At 32.6% G+C, this 17,720-nt stretch overlaps 1 protein-coding gene across 2 annotated transcripts; it reads left to right on the plus strand.

Annotated features, from left to right (window-relative positions):
- Positions 1 to 408: 408 nt before the first annotated feature.
- LOC127243065 (uncharacterized) lies at positions 409 to 3,136 on the plus strand. Of its 2 annotated transcripts, XM_051262916.1 has the most exons (7): positions 409 to 476; positions 541 to 941; positions 1,605 to 1,807; positions 2,150 to 2,336; positions 2,401 to 2,486; positions 2,566 to 2,657; positions 2,734 to 3,136. In XM_051262916.1, exons 2-7 carry the CDS (start codon positions 546 to 548, stop codon positions 2,982 to 2,984), a joined length of 1,215 nt encoding a protein of 404 aa, XP_051118873.1. In that variant the 5' UTR covers positions 409 to 476; positions 541 to 545; the 3' UTR covers positions 2,985 to 3,136. The 2 variants fall into 2 exon arrangements, with proteins under 2 accessions (XP_051118873.1, XP_051118872.1); XM_051262915.1 differs by having other exon boundaries at positions 421 to 941.
- The last annotated feature ends 14,584 nt before the right edge of the window (positions 3,137 to 17,720 follow it).

Below are 17,720 nucleotides of genomic sequence, written 5' to 3' on the forward strand. Positions count from 1 at the left end.
CATAATATTTCAAACATATGTTTTTCTTTATGTGAATTAGAAAATTTGTATATAATATTTGCCTATATTATCAAATTTTATTTTTAAAAATAAAATATGTGTAATATTATAGAAATACATGTAATTTAAATTTCCTTATTACAAAAATTATATCAGTTTTTCTTTTTTCCTTTAGAAGAAATTATAGGAATAGAGTTATACAACACAGCATCATACTCAAAGGGACGCGAGGGCAGTTTCGTAATCTCACACGATGCCAGTCGAGAGTCAAAATAAAATCCAACCTTTCGTACAGACAAGCGTAACGATGTGAAATACCAAATATACCCCTCAGGGGCAGCCATGATGTCACTATATATAAACCACAGTCTTCCTTCCCACCTCTTCACAGCCTTCGCTTTCGATTCTCCGATTAAAAAATTTCCTGATTCTCCGACGCGATTCCGCCGGAGTCTGTGAGATTAATCGATAGATAAGTGCGTGCATTCATTTCGATTGTTTTTTATTTTTCTTCAAATCGAATGAAGTTTTCTATTTCAGGAGTGATGTCGAGCAAGGGAGGGTTTAAGACGGCGGCACCGTCGAGGCTTGGAGATTGCAAATCTCAAACTCCGGCGCCGTCTCCGGCGGGTAGGAGCCACCGGAAACCGCCATTACAGCAGAACCAGATGAGGCGGATACTCCTACAACAACTCCACCACCAACAGCAGCAGCAGCAACAGCAGCAGCGGCAGCAGAGGTCGGAGACAGTGAAGAAGGAAGCTACGCCGCCGGCGTCGGCGAAGGCGGCGGGGAAGAGACCTGTCTCCGGTGACTCTCCGATTTCTCCTCCATTGTACTCACCGCCGCCTGTTAAAGCTCCTCCGGCGGTGGATATTACCAACTTAGATCGTGTGATGGAGGCGGTAACTCCGCTCATCCAGGCGCGGTTCTTATCTGAGGTCTGTAAGGAATCAATCTTATTTCATTTTTGATTTATTTTTGATGTTTTTAATGAAGCCCTAAGCCTGTAGAATCGTAGATTGATAGTTGATATGCATGAGAAGGATGAAAAAGGGTAAAAAAAACATTACCCTGCCAAGGGATCAAAAGATAAAAAAAATTCATTTTAACAGAACTGTTGATTTCCTTTGTTTTTTAACCATATGGTAGAAAGATTGGATTCAAGTTTGTATATGTTTTTTAAGGATCCAACAAATGAGGCTTGAGAATAGACAGTTCTTGCATATGTTTTTGAATCATTTGGGATTTCTCTAATTGGTGTAATGAGTTCACTACCTGTGTAAACATTGTGGTCATTTCGCTTTCGAAAAGTCGTTATTTTTCCGTTGATCGATGTAATAACAGCTTGAAAGGGTCGTTGGCTAACGGTTGCTATCGTATTTTTGTCGTTACGGTTTTAAAACAACATTGATTATCATGATCTAGCATTACTTCAAAACCTTTTGTTAGATTTTGTGTACGAGGTTCGGGAAAAGTTGTTATTTGTCGTTATGCAATTTAAGAAACCGTTATTAATGTCGAACGACACGTGTTTGTAGGGGGCGTTGGTTGGCCCCCGTTTGGTAGACGTGATAAAGACTTAATCTTTATGCCGTTGGCAGGTGAATCCCGGGGAATATGGAGTAAATTCGGAGCCTTTTTATTACATGGAGGATCTATGGGAAGCATTTAATGAGTGGAGCGTGTACGGAGCTGGAGTGCCGTTACTTGTAAACGGAACGGATCCGATCGATCAATACTATGTCCCATTCTTGTCGGGAATACAGATGTACATCGATCAGGCAGAGCATTCTCGTCGCCCTGGGTTAGTTTTAGCGCGATTTCTTGCTTGTCTAGCATTGATGGTTGATTATCTTATTTTCTTACCTATGGTAAATATCATGTAGACAATGTCTATCTATTACATGTATGTTGTCTTTTAATTACTAACGTTGTTTTCGGTAGAAATGTGATAAACCACATCCTTTTGTTTCGACAAAAGCATGAAAAGAGGTGAAGTATGAAGGTAGTGTTTAGGACAAGATTGAGCTGAACTTGCTATTGTTTGTCGAGATCTATAACTTGGCGTCTTACTTCGACATTACTCGATTTTCTTACAGGGATTTCTTTTAACTTTTGTTGTTGCTGATGGTGTTTTTTATTACAGAGAGCTCGGCCAGACTAATGTCGTTGAAAGCAGCAAATCTAAAGCAAACAACAAAGGCAAATCTGTTGTTTCTGCGGCAATTTCGACTACTTCTCAGCCAGTTTCTGCTGCTTTTCCATCAAAATCACTACTGTTTCAATATCTGGAGTACGAACAGCCTTACGGCCGCAGGCCGTTAACTGATAAGGTAAAATCATTCGAATCGTAAATTGAATTTACCCTCCGTCATTTCTCTGTTTTCTACGGTGCAGGTGTCGATACTCGCGTCGAACTGCCCGCAGCTGAATAAATGTCGAAGCTGCGATCTTCTCCCAATAAGCTGGCTATGTGTAGCTTGGTGTGTATTCTAAATCCCTCAATTCTTACAAAAAAACCTTATATTCGCTGTTCTAACATCATCGATTTACTCGACGCAGGTACCCGATTTACAGGATCCCGGTTGGCCCGACGCTGAAAGATCTCGAAGCGTCGTTCTTGACATTCCATTCATTGTCGACGCACCCTACAAGTAGACATCTTTATCCTTTTTGTTTTTAAGATAATTCGTCAGTATTTCGCCAATTGAATTTTCGTTCCGCTCGCAGGTATGTTTCCTGCTCAATTTCATCCTCCGAGCACCAAAAGGTTTAGCAGCGGCGGCGGAACGGCGAAAATCTCGTTGCCGGTATTTGCTCTGGCGGCGTACAAGCTAAAGGGATCGATCGTGAGCCCTTGCGAACCGATCGAGTGCGCGCAAGAGATCTACCTTATGCAAGAAGCTGAGAATTGGCTGCGATCGCTGGAAGTTCACCTGCCGGATTACCATTTCTTTCGCATTCATTCTTTTCGGAGATAGACGAGCCAGCCGGGCGATTGTCGAGCGTAAGAAACGTCGAAATTTCGGGCTTTTTCGATCTATATAGAGAGGTACTATATATGCATGAGATGGTTCTTTTAAGCTGTTTTTTTCCAGTGTTTGCTAACTGTAAAATTCACTGGATAATAGAAACTGCAGGAGGATTTAAGATTTCTTTAAGTATTGTGTGGGGATTAAATGAGGGATGGATTTAAATTTGGATTGGAGACATTTATAAGTATAATGATGCATGGGATGATTGGTGATGTTTGTTTCTTGTTATTGTCTAATATGTGTATTTGTGTTTGGTCAGAAGTAGAATTTTAATAAGGTTTGTATGTTATTCACATGTTAGGTTGTCCTTTATGTCAAGATCCAAAATGTCTATTAGGAATAAGTGAGAAGAATACTTAGGGATGTGAAATGGGCAGCTTTGTCTAGGGGTGTCAAAATAAACCCGACCTAAAAAACCGAACCCATTCGACCTGAAATTTTTCAGGTTCGGATTTGGGTATTTCGGGTTTTAAAAAAATCGGATCGACTCGAACCTGAAACGAAAAAAATTCGTGTCGTGTTCGGGTCGTATTTCGGGTTTACCTGATAACCTGAAATATAAAAATCAGGTTAAGTTTTGGGTTTAGTGTTTCTGGTTGACCTGAAATTTTTATTATTATTATTTTAATTTATAATATTTATATTATTTTCAATATAAAATAATATAAAAATTAAAATAAAAATGATATCTTTTAGGTCAATTTAATTTTTTAAAATTTTCGGGTCTGTTTAGTGTCGGGTTCGTATCGGTTTGTTTGGGTTTCGAGTGACCTGAAACTAATTCAGGTCAACCTGAACCCGACCTGAAAGAATTTGTGTCGTGTTCGAGTCTAGGGTTACAGGTCAGATTTCGGGTTCGGGTCGAGTTCGAGTTGACAATTTTTTTATTATCCCTATGACTCAACCCGACACGAACATGACCCAAAAACACGAATTGACGGCCTCTAGCTTTCTCTATGTCTTTTTTTTTTTTTTTTTTAAGAAGCTGTGGCAGCAACTTTTCGAATGTCCTTTGAATAAATCTCAGTCTGAATCCAAATTGAGTTTGTTGGTTTTGAATCTCATCTTGCATGTTTGAGTTACAATAATTCTTCTTCCTCCTCTTCTCTCCATTTTTTTGAAACTGAAATTGGGGTTTTTTATTTTAATTTTAATTTCCAGTAATTTATTTATTTATTTATAAAAGAATTATGACATTGAATATTCATTTTTCATGTGAGAATATTAAATCCAATATATATATATATATATACTTTAAAAAATATTAAAACAAAAAAATAATACAAAGACACAAACATTTCCTTTAGAGCAAAATTCATTATTGATCCAATTCAAATCAATTTTTTATTTTATTTTATTTTACTTTTGGTCTAGTTCAAAAATAATTATCAAAATTAATTCCACACAAAAAATAAATTATCATTTTTAGTCATGCTATTAAAATTTTAACGAAATATGAAGATGTGGCCGTAATGGAAGATAAGTTGTAATCTAATTCTGATTGAATACGATCATACTCCAAAAAGAAAAAAAAAAAATTACCTTTCTTATAATTTCTAGGATCCACCACCGCACCAAATCAAATTCATAGTTATCTATCAGTACAAGTTCCACTGCTATGCAAGTACAATCTTGGAAGGTTGGGGAAGACGACAATGGCACCACGTGCGCAAACCACTTTGACCATTATTAATAAAGACCACAAAATTGGATCCATTAATTGGAGAATATCTTTCTTCGCATTTACAATTGCATTTACTCTTCTCCTTTGTACACCTCCGCAGGAACTTATCCTCCGCCTCTTTAGAAAACCTCATCTTCGAAACAGCCTTGTTGCTTAACAATCTATCTATTTTTTATAATCTATTCATTTTTTCTTTATTTTTTAAGTAATTGTACTATTTATTTAATATTACAAATATCTTTTTAATTTATAATATATTATACAAATATCATTACATTTATATCATTCGATACTAATAAGATTAGTTTAGTTTTTTATTTTATTTTATTTCTACTGCCTCCCAATATAATACTAATATTTATAAAACTTAGTGTAAAAAGTAAATGAATAAATAGATATGGGAAGAATGGAATACAATTTTTGAACAGCCATGTTTGTTATAAATACACCCATGTGTTTGGGCAGAAAATTGCTAAATACACATACACGACCGTGTTTTTCCCGAATAAGATGATAACTCAATCTTCTGTTACGGCTCACGTCATCACGTTCCGTTAAAATTTCAACAGCTGAACTAAAAATGAGAATTAATTTTTTGTGATTTGATAATTATTTTTTAATGAAATAAAAAATAAAATAATAATAATAATAATAATAATTTGATTGGGATTAATAATACTCCATCCGTCCCACATATCATGTCCACGTTGTCGTTTCTGTCCGTCTCACATACCATATTACTTTCTTTTTTTGGAAAATGATTACCCACTTTAATCTTGCTTTAAATTTTTAAATTTTTTTTTTAAATTTTAATTAAACTAATTAGTTATTTTAATCTTAATTTATAATTATTTATATTATCGAATAATTATTTTCACTAATATATTTTTAATTATCTACTAATTACACCCCTTTTAAAATACAGTATCTACAGTGTAGCAGACACGGTACGTGGGACGGAAGGAGTATATATTTTTTTCTATTTCCTTTAGTTATTTTTGTTGCTTTAAAACACACATAAGTTTTATGTTTTAAGTGAAATCGTAGTTTAATTTCTATAATATATACACATGCATGATGTCTGCCCAAATTATTTTGGGTGTTGGATGATGTTTTTAGTTGATTTTTTAAAATCTTTTTTAACGGATAATTAATGGAAAAATAAATTTTAAAAAATATATATAAAAAAAAATTAATAAGTAAACATTACTCCACATAGCCAAAAAAAAAAAAATACACCCTGATTCATTCATTCGTTAAACTACATGCATGATGCATACACTTCTATCTTGCGCTTCTAACTTGCGCCTAAGTAGGACTACGTGTCTTTGACTCTTGAGTATTTGTCCAACTTTTCTATTTTAATATTATTTTTTCTTTAAAATATGGGTATATATATAGAATCTTTCAAAAATTACTAAAAATCATTATTTCTTATAAAATATATCAAATATAAAGTATAAATATATAAGTATGTATTTACAAATATATGTACTATAAAATATATATATATATATATAGAGCGAGGGAGAGGGAGCAGAGCGGGTTCACGTAGAAGCACGTGCCACCATTGATTTTATTGTACTAAAAGCCTTAGTCAACAAATCTGCTAAATTCTAGTCCGATCGAATTTGATGTACATCTATTTCACCATTTTTCTGGAGATCGTGAGTAAAGAAAAATTTTGGTGAAATACGTTTCGTTCTATCTCCCTTTATATATCTCATTTCAGTTGAGTTATACAAGTTGTATTATCATTATATAAAATAGTAGGAGAATTATCTTTTTCAGATTTCGAACCACAATTTTGTAAAATGTGTTGAATCATTGATCTTAGTCAAATACACTTTCGACTAGACTCATGAAAATTGCTATTATTTCTCCATGATTTGAAGTTGTGGCGGTTAATGTTTGTTTAGTGGATCTCCAAGATACCACTGTACCGTCACAAATAAACATATAGCCAGTCTGAGACTTGGTTTTATACGTGTAAAAAAGATACCCAGCATCTGCATATCCAATCAATTCATGTCGAGATCCTTTTGGATATAATAGGTCGAGATCAATAGATCTTTGAAGATAACAAAGAATATGTTTAATTCCTTTCCAATGTCGTTGTGTTGGCATTGCACTAAATCTGGCCGATAAATTTACAACAAATGTTATATCTAGTCTAGTACTGTTAGCCAGATACATTAGTGCACCAATAGCACTTAAATATTGTACTTCAAGACCAAGTGCTTCATCATTCTCCTATTTTGGTCTAAAAGAATCTTTAATAGGATCGAGAGTTCTAACGACTATTGGAGTATTTAATGAATGTGTTTTATCTATTGCAAATCATTTCAATACCTTTTTGGTATATGCAAATTGATGTATCAAAATCTCATTTTCCAAATATTCAATTTGTAGACCAAGACAGAACTTCGTTCTCCCGAAATCTTTAATTTCAAACTTCCTTTTCAAATATTCAATAGCTTTTTGGACTTCTCTAGGGATTTCAATTAATTTCAAGTCATCCACATAATCAACTATTATTACAAAATTTCTTCCATATTTCTTTATAAAAACACACGGGCAAGTAGAATCATTGGCATATCCCTCTTTCAATAATAATTAACCGAGACGATTATACCACATGCGACTAAATTGTTTTATCTCATACAAAGACTTTTGTAATTTAATATAATAATATTCTTTTGCCTTTGATTTGTATGCATCAGGCATACTAAATCCTTCTGGGATTCTCATATAGATATCAGTATCTAATGAGCCAAATAAATAGGCAGTTACGACGTTCATCAGACGCATATCCAAATTTTCATGTACTAACAAACTGACAAGATATCGAAATGTTATTTCATTAATTACTGGATAATATGTTTCACTGAAATCAACTCCAGGTCTTTGTGAAAAACCTTAGGCAACTAATCTTGCTTTATATCTGGCAATTTCATTATTCTTATTTCGTTTTCGAACAAATACTCATTTATAGCCAACAGGCTTAACACCTTCAGATGTTTGAACAATGGGTTCAAAAACATTCCGTTTGCTAGTGAATTTAATTCAGACTGGATCGTATCTTTCCATTTTGGCCAATCTATTCTTTTCCGGCATTCATCAAATGATTTAGGTTCTGGATCCTTTTCATTTTCCATTAGATCAAGTGCTACATTATATGCAAGAGAATTATCCATAATTGTATCATTTTGGTTCCTATACTTTCCAGTAGTAACATAATTTATTGAATTTTCAATAATTTCATTCTCTTAATGAGAAATTCTATTATAATTAACATCCTCGACAAGTTTATCATGATCAATTTCTTCAAAAATATGATCCATGTTACTATTTGTTTCTTGAGGGTTTTGATTAACATTCAAATCCTCAACCCTTTCGTTTGTTTTTCTTTTCTTTCGAGGATTTTTGTCTTTGGAACCTACAGGTCTGTCACGCTTTAGGCGTGTATTTGATTCATTAGCACTTTGTATTTTGTCTCAAGGAATAACAATTTTTATCAGGTATATTTTCAGCAGTTATATAAGATCTAGTGACCTTGCTAGCGTCACAAAAAGGATTAGGCAACTGATTTGCTATTCACTGCAAATGTAAAAATTTTTTGCACCTCTAATTCACTTTGACTTGTATGATGATCAAGAAAACTGAATAGTATTTTTTAAATAATTTTATTTTTCAGTTGATCAGTTTATCACCCTAATGTCGGGAAATGCAACTCGTCAAAATGACAATCAGCAAAACGAGCCGTAAACGAATTATCAGTTAATGGTTCAAGATATTTAATGATAGATGGTGATTCGTATCCGACATATATCCCCAATCTCCGTTGGGGGCTATTTCTGTACGTTGGGGCGGTGCAATTGGCACATAAACTGTGCACCCAAAAGTTCTCAAATGTGAAATATTGAGCTTTTCATTGTACACCAATTGTATTGGGGAGTAGCTATGACAGCTTGTCAGTCTTAATTTGATTAGTGTTGCTGCATGCATAATTGCATGTCCCCAAGCACAGACAATAAGTTTGGATTTCATCAACATAGGTCTTGCAATTAATTACAGTCTTTTTATAAGTAATTCAGCTAGACCATTTTGAGTATGTACATGAGGTACATGATGTCAATGTTAATTCCAATAGACATTCAATAATCATCAAATGTCTTAGATGAAAATTCATCAGCATTATCAAGACGAATTTTTTTTATTGGGTGATCTGGAAACTGAGCTCGCAATTTAATTATTTGAGCAAGAAACCTCGCAAATGCTAAATTGCGGATGGATAATAAACACACATGCGACCATCTAGTAGATGCATCGATAAGTACCATAAAATATCGAAATGGTCTGCATGGTGGATCTATAGGCCCGCATATGTCACCCTGAATTCGTTCTAAAAATGAAGGGGATTCAGTTCCCACTTTTGCTGGTGATGATCTAGTTATTAACTTTCTTTTTGAGCAAACAACACATTTAAGCTCATTTGTTTTTAATACCCTTTGATCTTTCAAGTTATGGCAATTGATATTTTCAATAATTCGTTTCATTATAGTATTACCGAGATGCCCAAACCGGTCATGCCAAATCATAAAATCTATAGACTTCTGGTCTACCAGATATGCTTCAATTGCATTAATCTTTGTGTAATATAATTCGGAAGACAATTAAGACAAATTTTCTAATATATTTATATTCATCAATGAATTTTGTAATAAACAAAAATTTATTATTTATCTCACTTGATGTCTCAATATGATATCTATTTCTACGAATATCATTAAAACTCAACAAATCTCTTTGAGATTTACTAGAATATAGTGCATTTTGGATATGAAGTTTTACTTATTTGGGAAGAAATATTATTGCTCTTCCAAAGCCCTCAACTAATTTCGCATAACCACTTATAGTATTCACCTAAATTTTTTTCAACTTTAAGTTGGTAAAACATTTCTTATATTTCAAAATGGTGTGCGTTGATGCACTATCAATGAGATATGAATTGTTTTCCATATTATTCACTATAGCGTGCTCAACATTCATATTTTTTCTTCTTGGAGAAATATACGAATAAATATATCAGAAATTTGGAGAAAATACATAGCTGTCATATTATTACAAAATATAGGGAGCAGAAAGTACATGGATTACAAAAATATAGACCCATATCTATATGTGTACTATTACATTGCACTTTCGGGGTTTTCATAGTATCCACCTTTAGGGTGTACTAGAAAATCAGATACATCTAACTGTGTATTCAGCACATTTATTACCCCAACAACCACTGACAATATTTTCTAAAAATTAATCACCGGGAGATTGATATTTTCCGGTGCTTTAACATCTTCAGGTACTTTGTTTTTCTGTTTCAAGGAATTCTGGTATAGTTCAACGAAATAAGAATTGGAATGGCAATTTCAATCAATATCCTGTCATTCCACAACGATAACACTTATCCTCGATTTTCTTTGAACTCTGTCCAATACCATTCTGAGGCCACTTCAGGGGCCTATTTGATTTTTGTTCATTCAAATGTCCCTCGTGATAGTAATGCGAAACAAACCTGCCACGACCACATCCATAGTCGGTTCCACGTCCACAATTCATTCCACGTCCACGATTATATCGTTCATGACTAATTCCATGTCCACAGCCTTGTTCAGGACCTTGTCCGCGGTAGAATCTAGGCATATTATTCAAACACTAAGTCGCATTCACTTCAGGGAATGGACTTGCACCAGTTGGCTTCGACTCGTGATTTGTCAATAATAATTCGTTATTCTGCTCAGCAACAATGAGACAAATAATAAGATCACAATATTTATTGAAACCCATTTCTTGTTGCTGTAAAACTATATTAGAGGCATGAAACATGGTAAACGTTTTTTTTTCCAACATATCTCTATCAGTAATATTTTCTCCACAAAATCTTAACTGTGACGTGATTTTAAACATCATAGAATTATAATCGGCAACTGTTTTAAAATCTTGCAAACGCAAGTGTTGCCATGCGTGTTTCGTTTTTAGCAATATGACCGACTTCAAGTGGCATAATCAATCTTTCAAATTTGTTCATAATTTGAATGGATTTTTCACCATTAAATATTCTATTTTCAAGGTTTCGTCAATATGATGACGCAAGAAAATCATTGCATTTGCACATTCTTGATTTGTGCATTCATTTCTAATGATTGTTTTCAAAAGCCCCATGGATTCGAGGTGCATCTCGACATCCATTACCCACGGAATATAATTACTTCCCGTAATTGTTAGTGGGGGAAATTAAAATTTTGTTATATTAGTCATGGTTAAAAGAAAATAAATAAACTTACCAGAAACTTCGCAACCTTTTGAGTAACCTAAAAAAAATATATAACAACAAAAACAACAAAAAAATGCGCTATTTTTATATGCAATTTCTTGGCGAAGCCTCGTTCTGATAACGTATTATAAAATATAAAGTATAAATATATAAGTGTGTAGTAACAAATATATGTACTATATAATATATATAGATTGAGGGAAATGGGATAGAGAAAGAAAAAGCTTAGAAATATAGTAAATGAAAATTATATATTTATAGAGAGAGTGAGAAAGTAGAGAGAGAGAAAAATTTCTACCACTTTATTATGAATAATATCATGGTTATTTATAGCCAATGCAATACATAATGACTTATCTAAATGCTATTAAATGATTGACACCTAAACTACACGTGTCATAATAACATGGTTCGCCGTTGCGGATCGGCCCTTACCGTTCCAAATACATCGCGACGTATTGGTCGCGGCATATCGAGCAAATATCGGCCTATATGATTATTTTTTTTTTACAAAAATGTATTTTTAACAAAAATAATAATAAGCAATTAAAATTCATAAAATCCATAATTATTTTTTAAAATATATAATATTAAATAAAATAACCACAGCGGGTGCATGCCTCAAACTGTTAACATCTCAAACTGATGAAGAAATTGTCTGCAAATCCACCGTATAAAAAAAATATTAGACAACACCACATACACTCCATAAGTCCTAGGACATGTCAAAAACATAACAATGCAAATATCTCCATGCCAAAATAACAATGCAAATATTTTCATGCCCATAAATAACTACAACAAAGACTCTGTATAGGTGGTCTGGAGTCTCATCATATGCATATGCCTTCAAAGATGCACTGCATCAAAGACCAACAACATGAATGCTAAATGTCAGATTTTTGAACAAAAAAATAGCAACTGACTTTCATTTAGGTAAAGATTTCAAAGCCTAGGATTGTTACATTGAGACCAAACACCAAATTTCCATCATTCTGGATCATTCCATGGCCGTCCCCTAAAATTAAACAGTCCCCTGAAATTAAACAATCTTTATTAGTAAATTTAAATTCAAGCAACCTCAAGTTGTTACATATAAGAAAAAATTAGAAATAAAATTTTATAAGATGTTTAAACTATGTTTATGTTAAACATTTATACTTACCATTCAATACCTTGTGGAGTGTCGTGGAGCTTCAAAACCATTTCCATCTTCTGATCGACCATAGTATGAATATCCTTATCTAAATGAACCCTTTTCATATACATCAAAACCTCAATATTCTGTACTATCATTGCTTCTACTTGATGAAACATAATTATGTTTACGATCATCAATATTATCTAAACCAGATGTAATCCCTTCATAATATGTTCCAACCGGTTGGTTGGATCCAAAGATAGGAAGATTGGTTGAATCCTAAAGATGTCTGGGTAGACTAGATAAACCGTATCACAAGTAATAGAGATGATGATATGCATTTGGTTGGTCCCACTCATGTCTCCTCAATCTATTACTCGAACTTGAATTTTAGGAAGAATCTCCATAGGAATAACCTATATTCAAATCTTGCATATGTTCGTGAACTCCAAAATATCTCTTAGTATCTGAAAAATTTGAAGCATCGGCTTCACTTGAAAATTCTGTTAAACTATTTAGAAAATCTCTTTGAGCTTCTATCACAGGACGATATCCATGATTAATGTCTTGGGTACCATACTAATTTTTATTTCCTTGAGCCCATCCCATATCACTTGAGTATCAACTATCCCTATAGCTCCCACTCCCACCATCACCACCATCATCAGCACCACCACCACCACCATCATCAGCACCACCACCACCACCAACACCACTACCATTATCACCACCATCATCATCATCATCATCGTTGCTATTATTCTTATCTTCACCGTTAGTTGTTGAAGATGAAGATTCCAATATGATTGTTTTTTTTTTTCTTGCTCATATTTTTGTTTTCTGATTTTTTTCTTTTTGGCTTTCTTTTTTCCATCGGCTATAAATTGAGATAAAAACATATCGTTGTCATGATCATTACGCGGACTATCACTTCCATTTCCACCTTCATCAATAGCATCATCCAATCAATTCAAATCACTATCATGAATAAGTGGAGATTCATTTTCTCTTACTCATTCATCTAAAATATCATTTTCATAAAAAAAAATATGATTCAAATCAATTGGGTCATAGAAATCCTCTGTGTCTGTCCTTTGTATAAAATTTTTCACCCAAAGACGCATGTTGTAGTGGACATAGACTAGCTTATGCAATTTCTCAATAGCTAATCTATTCTAAAGTTTAGTATGGATCGAAGACCACATACTCCAATTACGTTCACAACCAGATGATGTGCATGTTTGACTCAAAACTTTTAATGCAAATTCCCGTAAATTAGGGGCTTCATCACCATACATATTCCACCAGTCAACTATTAAAAATGGTAAAAAAAAATTAATAATAATGCACCATATTATAACATGTTAAAAAAATATAATTGAATGATAAATTTTATAATGCATACATGGTAAAGATGTAGCTACAACTCTAATAGCAAGTGCACTTTCAAATTCTCCAATTTTGTTAACAAATGTATTTATCTATAAACAATATAATGTAAAATTATTAGAAATCAATATATATGTTTATTTAACAAATGCATAAATATATATATATATATATGTCTTGAAAGCTAAAAAAAAAAAAAATTGTTTGAAATATTAGTTCTAAGTTTCACACATTTTACCTTATTTATAGCCTTTACTTGTATATCCAAATATGGTTCAAGTCTTTTAATAACTTCTTTTACTCCTTTATGAACTTCCGATGAATCAAATTCACAAGTGCTATATTATTAAAGACCATGATTTAAAAGATAAGTTGCATAAAATATATTTAAAATTAGAAAATAAAATAAATGATTACTACAATGTAAAAAAAAAAACAAAACAATTACCTGTAGCATACAAATCTTGATGCAATTGGTTATACGTTCTTTCATCGATGATATCTCAATATTGCTAAAAACCTTTCACTGCGGTTTTAATTGTCATTTTTGCCATATCCATTGCCTCATATATGATAGTTAGTGTAGGATTGTTTATCTTGATCAACTACTTTTAAAACCTTCACCAAAGGTTACATGACCCCACAAACTCGGCGTACCCGTTTCCAAAATCTTTCATTCAGAATCATGTATGATATATCTCCAGCTTCATGTCTTCTTCTCGAGGTATTATTGTACTCAACCTATTCTCTAGAAGTACACATTCTTTTCAAGTAAGTTGCGTATCTCATAAGACTTTCCATTGCAACAAACTCGGTTGCAAATCTTGTTATACTTGGTCGCAACAGGTCTCGACCATTCGTATATATTTTCATCAAATTGACCACTTTATCACTGTTGTATATAAATCTTGTAATTCTTCTGGCTTCTTTTATTATATCCTTCACTGACAATATATCTCCGATATCTTCTAACATCAAATCAATGCAATGCGCAGCACATGGAGACCAAAAAATGTGTTTCCTTTTCCTCATCAGTTTTTTCCCAACAGCCTTCATACTAGCTTCACTATCAGTTATGATTTGTACAATATTGTCAACCCCTACTGAATCCATAACCTTATCCATTATGGTGTAGACAAAATCTGAAGTCTTTACCTTATTCGTATTGTCGAACGAACTGTGATATATCATATCTCTGTCACAGTACACCATAAAATTTATGATTGCATATTTTGTGAGAGTACTCCAACCATCACACATAATTGTACATCCATGTGTTTTCAATTTCTGCTTTAAAGAATCAACATATTGTACAACTTCTTGCATCCCCTCGCTAAAATATTCACTCCCAATTTGCTTACCAGTAGGCCCTTTAACGCCAAGTCCAGCGGATGCAATCGTGTCAATCATTGTTTGATAGTAAAGACCACTATCGGCAGCGTGAAATGGTATAGCATTAAAATGAAAAAATTTCGAAATTGCTCTACCCACCTCTTTCGCATTATCTTTTGAAAACATACTTTTCAAAGACTTATTCTTCGATTGAAATATGTATGGATCAAGCTTTTTTTTATGCAAACTTTCTGTCTTTCTCGTAGAGCTTTCAAAAAAATTTCTTTTAGCTCATTTTTTATTCGAACTGCTTCCTTCTACAAAGATAAAAAAAAAATATAATTATATATAGTTGTTCATCTTCCAAACGAATGGAATTGTACAATGTTTTAATTTTTTTTATTTGCTGCTCGCATATTTTTTCCTTGGATCAAGTGTTTTTTTAGTAACTCTCTTACTTCTTTTGGAGCTCTTGTACATGCTTCAACTTGACCTGTAACATGTGTTATATGTTGTTTCATCCTAGTAATCCCACTGTGAACAAATTTTCCACAATAATTGTATTTTGCTTGCTTTCTATCGTTGCTTATAGGAGTAGTATGATCTCAACCAATATTTTTATGTGGTGCCATTTTATACAAACTCTGCAATTGAATAATAAAATTATTAAAATATTTATAAGTAGTAATTTATTAGTTAATTGGACAAATTATACATATTATTTTATTAATAAATCGAATTTATACAAAAATTTAACTTAAATAACTAATTCGTAAAACTTGGACTTAGAATATATATTTATTAAAATTATATATGTATAAAGTTAATTTTAATAAAACTTACTTTATATAGATTAAATAAAATTAAATACAATTCAAAATAATGAAATCTATCAATAACATAAATAAATCAATCAAAATAATTCAACATTAATTTCAATCCAAAAATTAAGGAACAAAATTAATTTTAAATTGTATTTAAAAAAATTTAAATTAATTAAAGTAATAATATATATAATTATCACGCGTCTTTCTTCCACGGCGAGTCTCCAACCTTTCTTCCACGGCAAATCTCTAGTTCTTCCTCCCCAAATCTCCAATACCCGCCAAAGTTCAATTTTTTTCTACACAATACCAACAATTTTTCTTCAATAGGTGAAATTTTTTCTCCAACCCTTCCACCACATAGACGATTCCTAAAACCCACATTCCCCAATACGATAGATACCCAAAACTTACCTTGTTCACCAACAGCAATTATTTTTCGTCCACTGCTAGGAACATAGAGCAGAAGCCAGAGCAATTATTGTTCATCCACCGCTAGGAACAGAGAGCAGAAGCCATCGACAAAGAGATAATAGGTAATGGAATGGATAAGAAAGAGTTTTAGATAAGATTTGTGTGGATTGAAAACCCTATGTAACAAATCGGATTTTTGTGTTGAACTTTCGGGTTCCGGATCGGCCGATCCGGCGAACCATGCATAACAACATTCAATATTTATTCTTATATAAAATGTTATATCTAACAACTATATTATCTTGAAAATATAAATAAAATAAAATAAAATAAAATAAAATAAAACAAAACACCATGAGTGTGTGTTCATTGTATTTTTTTGAGACGAAAATAATTTTTTTTATGTTAGTATGAAAAATCATATTATAATATAAATATTATTGTATATTAGATTGAATTTTTGTAAATATATATATATTTTTATAATATTTATAAATAATTATGTAGGTCCCCAAACGTTCAAACAAACAACACCACCAAATATTTAGAAGAGCAGTAAACCAATAAATATCCAAAGTATAGATTAGTTGTTTGCTTTTGGGGCTAGACTACGAATGCTTACAGTAATAAAGACAATGGAAATAATTCAATCAAGATATTAACCCAATTTGGCTACACTAGCCTACATCTGGGGGATTCCAAAACCCAGACGTAATCTCCCATGCAAAACATCAAAATTTCAAAATACATGGATTTCATTCAATCTTCCTGTGTCAATAAATTTTTCATATTTCTTAACTCCCCCACAACTTGAAATGCTACCCAGGCTATCTCACTATTTCGTCTAATTTTTTCTATTATCTTTTATATATCTCATTTCTACACTTTCATAATCTAACAAACTCTCATAACAAATTCTCACTAACCAATATGTTGAAAATCGAATAGATTCCTTCTTTATCACTTGTAAGACACCTCATCACTTGGACTACACTGACCATCATCAATCGGTTTAAGGGACAAATGATAAATGAGCCTCCTTAACACTTAGGGCTAAAATGACGAAGGCTCAGTCTTCAATTGAAATAACTAAGACACAGTTTCCAATTGAATTCTATTTGTCGTCTAGACTGCCTGGAGACATCTAGCCAAAATCCAAACAAACTACGACCAGTAACAAATTATATTAATGAGAGGAAATTATAATGTGAACAAACCAAACTCATTATATTTACATAAACATGTAGGGTTTGTCATTCAGAAAATATTATTCATTATATATTTTAATTTAAATATTACATAATACTTCCTCCGTGCAACTAAAAAATATATACTTATATTTTGCGCAAAATTTAAAATTAATAGTATTTTAATCGTGGTAGACAGTTAAAAGTATTGTGTAAGATAATGTTGTCCTTATTTTAATTGTCGTCTAGATTGCCTGCAGACATCTAACCAAAATCTAAACAAACTACGACCAGTAACAAATTATATTAACGAGAGGAAATTATACTGTGAACAAACCAAACTCATTATATATACATAAACATGTAGGGTTTGTCAT

The sequence above is a fragment of the Andrographis paniculata genome, unplaced genomic scaffold (genome assembly GCF_009805555.1).
Source record: "Andrographis paniculata isolate CXL003 unplaced genomic scaffold, ASM980555v1 Contig89END, whole genome shotgun sequence".
Classification (NCBI taxonomy): Eukaryota; Viridiplantae; Streptophyta; class Magnoliopsida; order Lamiales; family Acanthaceae; genus Andrographis; species Andrographis paniculata.